This window comes from Bombus pyrosoma, linkage group LG2 (genome assembly GCF_014825855.1).
Source record: "Bombus pyrosoma isolate SC7728 linkage group LG2, ASM1482585v1, whole genome shotgun sequence".
Classification (NCBI taxonomy): domain Eukaryota; kingdom Metazoa; phylum Arthropoda; class Insecta; order Hymenoptera; family Apidae; genus Bombus; species Bombus pyrosoma.
Window position 1 is genome coordinate 12,746,615 of NC_057771.1, and position 12,180 is coordinate 12,758,794.

At 29.2% G+C, this 12,180-nt stretch overlaps 2 protein-coding genes across 7 annotated transcripts in view; both read right to left on the minus strand.

Annotated features, from left to right (window-relative positions):
• Positions 1 to 84: 84 nt before the first annotated feature.
• On the minus strand, positions 85 to 3,267 carry LOC122572491 (mitochondrial pyruvate carrier 3-like). The gene is made up of 4 exons (XM_043737486.1): positions 3,029 to 3,267; positions 2,375 to 2,415; positions 1,409 to 1,605; positions 85 to 1,094 (listed from the first exon to the last, which is right to left on the minus strand). The coding sequence occupies exons 1-4, from the start codon at positions 3,111 to 3,113 to the stop codon at positions 1,040 to 1,042; spliced, it is 378 nt and encodes a 125-aa protein (XP_043593421.1). The 5' UTR covers positions 3,114 to 3,267; the 3' UTR covers positions 85 to 1,039.
• Positions 3,268 to 4,208: 941 nt separating this feature from the next.
• LOC122572454 (apoptotic protease-activating factor 1) overlaps positions 4,209 to 12,180 on the minus strand; it is a 46,886-nt gene continuing 38,914 nt past the window's right edge. Inside the window, exons 1-13 of one of the 6 annotated variants that reach the window (XM_043737437.1) lie at positions 11,782 to 11,958; positions 11,468 to 11,673; positions 10,946 to 11,186; positions 10,677 to 10,851; positions 10,345 to 10,482; positions 9,954 to 10,268; positions 9,643 to 9,878; positions 9,430 to 9,559; positions 8,248 to 9,333; positions 8,126 to 8,178; positions 7,174 to 8,047; positions 6,697 to 7,095; positions 4,209 to 6,639 (exon numbers count right to left, since the gene is read on the minus strand). In XM_043737437.1, the coding sequence (XP_043593372.1) occupies positions 6,127 to 6,639; positions 6,697 to 7,095; positions 7,174 to 8,047; positions 8,126 to 8,178; positions 8,248 to 9,333; positions 9,430 to 9,559; positions 9,643 to 9,878; positions 9,954 to 10,268; positions 10,345 to 10,482; positions 10,677 to 10,851; positions 10,946 to 11,133 (4,107 nt within the window). In that variant the 5' untranslated portion in view covers positions 11,134 to 11,186; positions 11,468 to 11,673; positions 11,782 to 11,958 and the 3' untranslated portion in view covers positions 4,209 to 6,126. Of the gene's footprint in view, positions 6,640 to 6,696; positions 7,096 to 7,173; positions 8,048 to 8,125; positions 8,179 to 8,247; positions 9,334 to 9,429; positions 9,560 to 9,642; positions 9,879 to 9,953; positions 10,269 to 10,344; positions 10,483 to 10,676; positions 10,852 to 10,945; positions 11,206 to 11,467; positions 11,959 to 12,180 lie in introns of those variants that run through there. The other 5 variants (XM_043737421.1, XM_043737454.1, XM_043737429.1 and 2 more) reach the window with 5 other exon arrangements.

Below are 12,180 nucleotides of genomic sequence, written 5' to 3' on the forward strand. Positions count from 1 at the left end.
GTATTTCACAAAATTACATGAATTATAACGATTTACTTTTCTAACAATAGAACTAAACATGAAAAAGATAATATTAGGAAGCAGTTTTTAGAAAAATATATTATTTTATTATATGTATACAAGGCAATGATAACATTATCGAACTTGATATACAATTTGTACATTTCCTACTTCTTCAGCATCAGTGTTGCGAATCGTTAAGACCAATAAATTGTACATTATTACTTAAAATTAGAGGTAGATATGTACGTAAGCATATTCACCTAAATCTACTATATTACTACAGATTAATGTACTATAGATCGGTGTCTTAGTTTACAATATATGCCTTTAAATGTTGTACTGCACATCGAAATTATGTTCTATGTGTTTCATTGGTACATTTGTACTTAGTATAGGATTTAAAATTTGTGCATTGCTAAATGAAATAAAAATACAAACAGTATCTTATGTTCAATATCACAGCTTAATATGAACATTTTATGAAGAACTTTATGCTATTACTGTCCCATTTTTGGTATTCAAACACATTTTATATTAAACAGGCTAACATGACAATGTATATCGTTTGCTTTCTGGCCGTCAATGTTTAAAATTTTAAAGTTTTGAGTTTTCTAATTATTGGTGTCTCACGTTTCTGAATGTTGGCATTTTTAACGTTTACTTTCGAACATTACATTTAATCTCTTTTTTTGTAATTGATCTAATCTATCTAATTCGCGGTTGCTTATTTTCGAGATTTTATGATTACTTATCTCAGTGATTGCTTACGGCTTACGTTGATTAATTCCTTTTTATACATGTAACACCAATTTACTTGAATTTGTAATATTTACAATTTTACTATGGCATTTTCATAGTCACTGGAAGTTCATGATCAATGCTGAGTATGAGTTTCCCTAACTTTGTGCTTTACTCTTGCTCGAAATTACGTAAAGGTCGAATAAATTCCGCAAGTCACTAAAGTGATTCTAATATTCTAGATATATACATTTAAGTATTTGGATCTCTAGGAATGTACATTGTCCTGACATAGTCACTATTTTTCTTTCGCCAGTGCTGTTTCAGTTAAAGATGCTTGTTCTCTTTGATACCTGCAAAATATATCATTTAATCAGACATGTAAAATACATACATAAGATAGAATCTTGTAATTTAATATAGACTTCTTTGAAATTTATCGCTTATTCATACATAGTACATACAACACATGATATAATGATATTGGTTTAACATTCATCGAATGAATAGAAAATATATGTTTAAATGGAAAGACATATGTATATGTGTGTATATCAACATATCAATATATCCGCTATAAATAATACATTAGAACAGAAAAATCATTATATGATTATTATTATGCTAACTTAAAGATTCTTGCATAACATATACGACATAGACTTACATTATTCCTCGAGTAACTTGGTACAATGCCGTTATAGCGACGAAGAGATTTACGCTAAAAAGATTCCAGTTTTTCGGAGTGATCGCTAAAGAGTACCTGGTCCAGATCAAGCCAGTAATGCCCAAGGCAGACGATTGGGTAACAGAGATTTGACTTGCTGGTCTCTGCAGATCACTGAGGCCAGCTATTACAAGTCCCTGTAATTTGCAAACTCCGATTTAACGTAATTAAAATATATACATATATATTATATCATAAAAAATGAGAAAGAAATGAAGAAGGAAAATAAGGCACATATCACGATAGAATGGGGAATAACGAAAGGGTCAACAATGCAGATCACTGCAATTCGGATGATTTACTTTAGAAGGCTGACCTATATTCAGCTAGGTAGATTGACCGCGATTTGTTATAAGATATGCACGCACGCGCGCGTGATACCTAAGAAACATTATCCGTGAAATTTACATTTGTCTAGGTTACGAGTATGTGACATTTACGCGCGATAATTTTCCTTTATTGTTCTTTAATATTGTGTTAAAAAATAGGTATCGATGATGAATATATATTGTTGATTCTATGTCCCATTGTGGAAATGGAAAACCATTACGGAATTCTTCAACGTGATGCTGATGACAATAACGACATTCATAGTTTCTTTCGTAACAAACGTTACCAGATCAACATCGCATTTGGATCAAGTCCATGAGGATACACGGTCGAGAAATATTTTTATAACGTTTAGCGCAACAAAGGACGTGAAACACGCGTACTGTCTATTTCATGTTAAAATTGATTCATTTATTACTAGAGAAAGAAAAACTATGTATGTATATTTAGATAAGGAAAGATCTTAAAACGTAATTTCCTCTCCTGTCACAATCTGATAGGATGTATATATGTCAAAAAATATACATATGTACATTAAATACTTCAAGAGACATTAAAGCTTCAGATATTACTGACCCATTTAAAAGCTGGTGCCCAGAAGAATATAGTCTGCGGACCTGAAAGGGGAAAATAGGTCGAATTGCTGTTATGTATTTCTTTTGTATGTTACTCATATGTAATCCAAAAGAAAAAAAACAAGTAAAATACGAATAATTCGTGGTATAGTGATAACGATTGTGTCATATCTCCGAATTCACGTGAATCGTATTTCAAAATGTACACACGTTACTTAATCGCATTCCAACAAGTTCCAAACTCCAATTACAAAAAAGTTAATCTGTCGTAAGATATTTATTCAGTGAATATTAATGCGTTATCGTTAACACTTTGAACTCGTTGACATTGTATAAATTCGCTAGGCAACATGATAGGAAAAATGCATAGAACTATCCGAGTTCTAGTAAATATGCAAGACAATGTGTCACGGAATGACATTGATATACATGTTCACAGATATGAATGACGGTCAAGTTTATCTAAATTTATAGTATCGTATGATACACGAGACAGCAAAAAAGTAAGGTATGCCTAAAGCTTGTATGACGTCACGTACTTCGTACTTTTTGCCCCTTCGACCGAATGAGAGTGATGCACAGTGACACGAGCGCATATGTTGTACGCACGTGTCACTGCTTGAGAAAATTGGATAATCATTGATAACTTACTAACCAGCTGGGTGATTCCACAGTGGCTGGAACTTCTGTGGCACAAACTTGCCAATCACGTTCATTGTGTTTTTGTAGGCGACCGACATTGTGTTTCACACGTTCACACGCCAATAATTGTCAAAAGGCAAACAAAACTTAGAAAATGAATTACTTAAAGATCTGTCACAAAACGAGTGAACGTGGAAAATACAAGCGGTAAGGCGACCCGTACACTGAGACTGAATATCGTGAAGTGCACCGACTGGTAGTCGCGCTGGTGGCACGGGTAGTCTGCTCTTTCCTTGCCCCTCACAGATTTCCGGGACCTAAACCGCTAGTCTAAAACGTACTCTGTATCTCTGTATGTGTGGTTTATATTTGCACACACTGTCGTAGATTATTTAAGACCATGTTAAACATACATGCACTCATGATCGATCAATATTTACAGATAATAGCGATATAACAATCAACGTGCGATTATTAGCACGTGCAAGTACCCTTCAAGAATTATCGATTCGAATCTATACTTAAAAATAATACAGCATGTCGTAAAATCTCGTTTCTAACCACTTTTGATCTATCAAAGATCTATCAAAATAAAGGAAATATTACATGTATAATATTAAAGTTAATAATAATAATGTGCAAATTTATCTAATTTATCTTTAGATTTAACGGTTATATTTAAAATTTCGATGAAATTGTCGTATTGTCATTTGAAGATAAGATTACAACTGATATGATGATGTTATCGTGTAATCTAAATTGTACTTATCTGTCAGGTCATCTCCAATTATTGGAATTTAGTGATACGTCTATTAATAGACACATATAGTTATTAATTTAACAAATGAATTCCGAATACTTCTGGAGCTTCGAAGATATGAATTGTTGCAGCAGTGTATAACTTTTCATAGAGTAAACTTCTAACGTACGATAAGGAAATTCTCTAACTTTACCGATAATGTACGATATCACCTACTAACAATACACATGCCATAATATAAATAGTATTGGCATTGGCCTAGAGAACAAAATTGAACGGCGTGTGCAGTTGCCAAATCGTATGTCGCATGGTCATTCTATTCTATTAATATATTAACCACGTGTAGAGTTGAGGATCGCAATGCGGTAACGCGTTTTAAGAACGCAATTCCGCTCTCGGTACGTTGATCTCGTGGGAACGAAACGAGAATATGTATTTACAAATGTATTTTATTTATGTACATTAAAATGTATATAGCCTTTATAACATCAAGTAAAATGCAAATAAATCGCACATAGTACAATAAATGCTATTAAAAATTGAGCTCAACGAGAGAGTATGCAAACTTTGTTTTGGCCGACAAACACTATGGTTTACTTGTGAGCAGCGGTATTGTTCGCATCTCCCATAAATTGCACCATAGTTAACATGAATACATTGGTCATGTGTATTCCTATATCACAAAATTGATAAATATTTCGATGTCTACATAACTATATATTTGTCATTGCATGCATCGAACCTGTACAATATATATCTTATTTTATTCTTTTACAATAATTGTACTTCGTAATGTTGACAACTGTCCCTCTATACATTATTGTTCTGTTTGTTATATCTTTAAATATTTATCTTATTAGAATATTTAGTAATACTATAATTGTATAGAACAAAATAAGTTGAATGGCATAAAAATTATACCAATTTTTAAAATAATAGTATAATTTTATCATAGTATTATGATACAAATTAGGTATAATTTTTATGCCATGCATTTAGTATACAATAATCTATGTTCAATATATAAAATAAATGCATAACTTAAGTCTTATTTAAAGGAAATTGCATCATAAATTGATTGTTAAACATATAACTTAAATATACAAACACGTTAAACATTCGACATCTTTAAATATAGATATCTATTATACATTTAAGGCACATAGTATAACAGCAGAAAATAGTATTGACTTCGTTGTTCGATGAACGAGCAAAAATCAAAGACATGAAAGTTTTCCATAATTTATAAAACATTAGAAATTTACTTTATATTTTATATTTGTTGAATGAAATTTTTGATTTTTTAAAGATATTATGAAAGACTTACTCACACACATTTATAATAGTGTATAATAATTATAACATTATTATAATATAATTTATAAATTAATAGAAACTTAAATCGAATTTTCTTCCATATCGTTGACTTACAAATTTAGCACTTTGTAATTTATTCTTAAATAATACAAAATAAACATCAAAATACAAGATAATAAATTTCCTAATTATATAAAATTATGTTCTAGTTTCAGTATGTAATATAAATATTTTATGCATTTTTCTAGTATTTATAATAAAAATTTTGATCGTTAAAAATGAATAATTTTTTTTGCGACTTTTTGTGGTAAAATACAATTATCCGTATTTACAAAAATTGTGTATATAATGCCACAATATATTTTATATATTGCAATAATACTTACTTATAAATATATATACTAGCATTTGTATGTACCCTATATAGTACTGGAATATAATTATCTAAAATATGTAAAAAAGAGCATTTGTACAAGTAATAAATAGAATAAACCTTACAAGCTACATTTACCAACTTGAGTCACCTAAAAATGGGTCTAAAAACTATAAGTGACTCAAAATATATAGCTACTTCTAAGGTCTATCCAAAAATTGTATTGTCTATAAATTCATTATAAAAAATGTAGTCGGAACTGCAACTATGGCTTTTCTGTGTAATTGTATAAATAAGAGATCTTATAATTTTCTCATAAATGCATGTGGCAGTGGTATTAGGATATTGTTAAGTAGTTTTCATGTGCCCCATGTGCAGTTTTGAGCATCAATCAATTAGATTGTATAAAAATGCAATAAAATTATAACACCATCGTTATTATGATCATCAGCATCGATCAGATTCTTATTTTTCTACTTGTAATGTATTTTATCTCAATGTAGTAGTCATATCTACCATTCATAAAGCTCAATGCATTGGGCTTATATCGAATTTTTACTTATATGCAAGTAAAATTATTAGAACAAATATAATTTTAATAGACTAATTATAAAATCTTTTTAAATTGATTTATAAAAACATTTAATAAAAATAATTATCATTAATTATATCCACATAATGTAAAAGTACTAACAGATCCATATATATCAACTGTGACAAATTTTGTAAAATCGGTAGATATGCATACTTTAGCAAAAAAATTCGAAGGTAGCTCGACAACACCTAATAAGGCTGGCTTGTTAGGATTTTTACCCTCTTTAAATTTCCAAAATTTAGTTTCTTTATCTATGTCAGACTTAGTATCTTTATCTTCTACCTGATTTTGCATATTGAAGATACACGAGTCTATGCTTTGACTAGTAGACATATTTGGAACAATATTTCCTTTTACACCAACGGAAGGAGTACTAATGCTGCGATTTATTCGTATTGATGGCCATTTCGGTTTACGTATGTATAGAGCTAAAGCAATGTTCCACCAAACTAATTCGTCGCAACTTACAGAAAGCAAAATTGGGACCTCAATTACAGATGGAGCCCAATGTAACTGAATAACAGAACTTGTATGAAAACTCAATTTATTTATCTCTTCCGATGTTGATGTATCAATAATCTGAAAAGTAATAATATTGTAATTTAGCTAGCGAAATTGTTTATAATGAATACTTACAGAAATGTCTCCATCTTCGAAACCTATAGCTAAATACTTCTCATTTTGCGAAATTTCGCAGCATGTTAATTTCTGGGTATATCTTTTTCTAAAATATTCAATTATTTTGATATATGCCGGCAATGACACTGTATTTTGTTGTAATTTATAGAGAACCACATCTCCATTCTCATTTAACACAGCTAGAAAACTTTTGTGGTAACTTAAGCAACTATAAATACTAACTGAGTCTGAATTTTTTACTATGTCCACTCGCACCCAATTTGTGCCATTAATATTCCAAATCGTAATTATACCATTTCTAGTCACTGTTACTACACAGTCTTTATCAACTTTATGAATTGCAATAATATATCCTGCATCTTCAATTAAATATGTTAGTTTTACGTTTTCCCATACCTGTAAAAGATAATATATAAATTAAGACAATCTAGAAATATTTTATCATTTCTGATATATAATACAATTTTATTTTACTTTTAAGTTATTATCAGTTCCTCTACAAACGAGTATATCATTGTTGTGATCTCTTTTCATATCTAAAATTTCAACTAACTCCACATTAGATGTAAAGTTTAATACAGGTATATTTTCTTTGCTCCTTATGTTAAATATATTGACAATGCCTTTATCAGTGACATAAATTATTTTCTCTGCATAAAGAATTAAGTTGTTTATTTTTGCATTAATAGGTTCAGTTTCTGCTACTTTATTATCATCAATTAATGTAATAATAGTATTTGACAGAGTTTCCGTAACGATAGTATCCGGAGCATCACCAAAATTCTGCACTTTTGCATCAAATAAATGTTTTCTTATTGAAGTACTAGTTCCTTCTACTGGAAGTTTCCACTTATGAAGTAATTGATTTTCACTACCGCAAATAATGTGACATCCTTCTTCTCTTAACCAATATGTATCCAAGGAGGAGACACGACTTCTATAAGTAGCTATTGGCTGATGTCCAACATCTGTATTCCATATATTTATAAAACCACTGGAATCAGCTAAGACTATGTATCGACCATCATTAGTCAAACTAGCACAAACATAAACAGTTTTTTCATTTTCAACACTTGCTCTTGTTTGTTTATTGTAACTGTGTATATGGTTATGTGATCTAAACCATTTTACATATACAGCTTTCTCTTCAGTAACAATGAATAAAGAATTATTTTGTTCTGGCACACTGCAGAAAAAGATAATTTTCTTTTTCTGTAAATCTACATTGTATTGTGATATATATTGATACTCTTCACCATATTTACAATACGATATTAGGACACCATGTATTTCATCCATTACATGAAGCAGATTACTTCCCATTGTAAACGCTATATTTTTAAGGTTACTGCAAAAATTTATATTTTTATTTTATCAGCTACCAATATATAAACAATGTATAAGCAAACAATTTTATTAAATTTACCTTTGAGGGCTATGGTCATAATCTGATAATATATTTCCACGGCGATCCCAAATCTAAAGAAAAGAATCTTATTTTATTTAATGAAAATATGTTAATAAACTTCTATTTAAATTTATTTATACCCTTATCGTTCCTTTGTTTGTACAAGCTGCAACAGAACTACTGTCATGTGCAAATGTCATATCCAATATAACTTCACCAGGAACAGAAAATACTACTGAACTATCATCATGCGGAACTTTACTTGCAAAAATTCCACTCCAAAAAGACTGTTTTTGCCTTGGACTTAATACAGCAACATTATTTTGTTTATAATTTTCGTCATCAAAAAGTCTGAAAAGTTTCACGACACCATGGTCATCTAGCGATAAAAAGCAATCTCCTTCATTAGATATGATAATTTTTTTTATACAACAATTCTTGTCATGTCCAGTGAAAACTTTTTGCCTCTTGTAAAAGATATCCCACAAAAATATTTCACCTCTTCCGTTTCCAATTAAAATTAGGTTTGGATCACATGTAAAACATAACGCGTGTACTTTCGTTAATACTTCTTCACTCAATGGCATATCCATGTGTCTTAATTTTTTAGCATGAAATATATATAAATACTTGGATCTTTCTTCTGCAAGTTTAGTGGCAGTATCTTTAACATATCCTTCATAAGGATGACTCAAAGCAATTTGTACTATATCCAAACAATTTTTACGCCTATGTTCTGCTATAACACTTGATTGTTCTTCTAAGAATTTTTCCAAGTCTGTAAGACGCATTTTATATACTTGATCATAATTTTTGGTAATATATTTTTTATAATTATTTAAATCGATCAATAAATTATTTAGACCACTATGAATTATTGCTTGCTGAATGAAATCAAAATCTAAATATATATTAGGAAACTCATCATATAATTTTGCTTGTTCCAAATGGTATCCAATATAGGAATAACTGTAATTATCTGCCGGTAATTTCGAAAAATTACCATTACAATATTTACGATATTTTTCAATCAATGACTTGTGCATTTCTACTAATTCACCCTCTGAAAATTTTTTTCGTAGGTGGCAAAGTAATAAATCATGTACGCCATAAATATAACTTCGTAATTCTGCATTCCACTGTTTAGCAGCAAGAGATTTATGACATAGATCAAGCATCATTTCTTCAACTTGAAAAGGAGATCCTCCCCACAAAATTTCCAATGTCTATAAAGCAAATATATAATGTATACAACAATAATATACAATTTTGAATGTTTTACATACAATTATTAAATGGTGTAAGACCATAAGTTCTATTACCTGCGGTGTTATATTAACATCCTCTCTAAAAATAACTAATTCTTCATAATGTTCTCTCATTTCAAGAGGTAACTGATCTATACACATATTAAAAATGGCTTCCTGTTTCTCCAAGAATTTTTTAATTACACTAAAAATCATATAAAACATTATTTCATATTATTCCAACATGAGATTATTTAAATATATACACTTATATGTTTGACATATTACTGATTTTTTTCATCCTTATTTCTTAATGAATCCAAGTAATATCTCCATCTCTTTGAATGTAACTTCATATCATGTTTAAATTCTTCAAATTGTGCAGAAAACATTGCTATTAATAAAGGCATCCCTTTACATTCTTGATTAATTAGTTTTGCTTCTACAGGAAGTTGTTCCACTTCTGTATCTAACACCTTAGCAAACAGACCTAAAGTTTCTGCTTCAGTAAATCCATCATTCATCTGTAAATAAATAATATCTATAGTATGTTTATTAAAACACATAAATATCACATACAGATAGGAAAAATAATTTACTTCAATGACACAAGGTCTCTTTTCCAATACAACATCAAGATCAGCTGTAATCACTAATGTTTTGCATTCAAAATCAAATGTGTCAATTATTTTTTTATCACAAACATCATCCAAAATTAACAGAGCATTGCAATGTTTTGCTCTACTAAAGTAATCTTGCAAGAAATGGATCAACGAATCCTTTAAAGATTCTGGTTTATATGAATCTGGTAATATTTCCAGGTTCTTAACAAGATGATATAATCTATTAAGTTGAACTAATATATCTTCATCAACTGAACGCTTATGTCCAAATTTGATCCAATATACTTCATTCTGGAAAAAATATAACGAATAGCTTAAATTACAGACAAATATTGTGCTTATAATTTTTTAGTGTATGACAACTTACATAAAATATATTTCTTATAAATTTACTATTCTTTAATGTGCTAGCTGTTAAAGACGATTTACCAAAACCTTTCATACCATGGAGTACAATATATTCATTCGGTTGTAATTCTTCTAGGCAATTTTGCAACTGTTTCATCTAAAATTAATGACCATTAGTTTAACTTTATATTTAAAAATTATCCATAATGAATAACATTGGCATTAACAATTATGTGATAACTTTTCTTTTTAAACTTACATAATTGATTTCCATAAGTATGCATACACAATAATAAATATCACAATTAATAATAAATAAATATCTGATGTTTTAATAATATATATTCATACCTTTTCCTCTCTTACCACAGTTAATGGTGAGATTGGTGGAAGAGTGGGTGTATCCATATATTTTATATCTGAAAAAGATTTTCCATTTTCTTCAAGTTTATCCATATCATCACTTAACCATTCATAATGATGTCTTAAAGCTTGACGAAAAATATCAAATGCAAGTGGACCACGACTAAAAAATAAAGGATGATAAAGGAAATTAAACTTCTCAAAAATATTTTATTACATAAATGTAACAAATTTTATATTCCATATCTAATTTATACCTTGGAAGTATATCTAATAAAATTTCAGCTTTTTTCTGTTTAGAAGCACCTTTTTCAATTTCTTGTATGTGCTGATCTCTTAGTATATATTCTGATTGCAATGGCTTCATAATACCATTATGTACATCCATATCAGCCACTATATTTTCTCGCAGCATTCTAAGAATATGTTTATGCAATTTTTCCATTTTTATATTTTTGATAATGTTTTGTAAATATGCTTTGTTACATTACATTTGTCCTGTTTTTAATAAAATTATCTATAAATACAAAGGGAAATAAAACTCTAATTCTAACATGAAAATTTTCAGGTAATAAAAGTATATATAGAACGTCATTTCTTATTCCTAAATATAGAGATATCATGGCTTTCAAACTAAATAAACCATGACAAAATATCTGTTACCTACTTTATATATATATATTAAATAATAAATTAAACTGACAGTAAAGGTATGAAATTAGTTATGCTTAGAATGTTCTGTATAATAAATGTTCATAATTTATTTACAAAAGTATTACCTTGAAAGAATTTACAAACGGAAAAATATAATACAACATTCATAAAATACATATTATCTTTGTTATATATACATATGTATAGATATAAGTTCTTCTTGAAGATAATCTTGCTACAAGTTTCATTCTTCTATATATCTTGTATAAATAATATACTTAATATAATAATATAAATCACTTATTTAATGTATCGTTTCTACTTCCTGTAACTGTAACTTCATAAAATCAAAGGATACTTCGGTCAATGACTTCAAAATTAAATTCAAAGACTTTAATGGTTTGGAAATTTTTAGAAATAATTCCTCATTCAATCTTACCTGATTAATCCTGTTTGTGTTCAAAATGTACAGTATTTCTGCGTGGCCTTTGTTTGATAAGTAAAATAATCGCTTTATCATTCAACGCAACTTCACCTCACCATCTAGAACTAACTGAAGTAAATGACTGCTACCGCGTGCCTGAGTCAAGCAGCGTCGTTGCCATTGTTGCCAAATCTACAAATCGAACTCGTAGTTACTTGATTGGTTGCTATCACACAATAACAGTTTTCCCGCCAATTCTGTTACTTTTCAAAAGTTCTCTTAATGAAAACCATTACGATAGTGTTAAAAAAATGTAAATAATAGGATCATTTAATTCAAGATGATCAAAAATACGATTGAAATGCAGAAATGTAACGAAAAAGTTAGGAAATACGGTTTTTGTTACACGTGATA

Excerpts from the sequence above, each read along its gene's own strand:
- LOC122572491 (XM_043737486.1), bottom strand. The coding sequence starts at position 3,113 with ATGTCGGTCGCCTACAAAAACACAATGAACGTGATTGGCAAGTTTGTG. Across the intron at positions 1,606-2,374 it reads GGGCACCAGCTTTTAAATGG|GGACTTGTAATAGCTGGCCT; the intron begins GTCAGTAATATC and ends TGCAAATTACAG. Across the intron at positions 1,095-1,408 it reads CAAGTTACTCGAGGAATAAT|GTATCAAAGAGAACAAGCAT; the intron begins GTAAGTCTATGT and ends TATATTTTGCAG.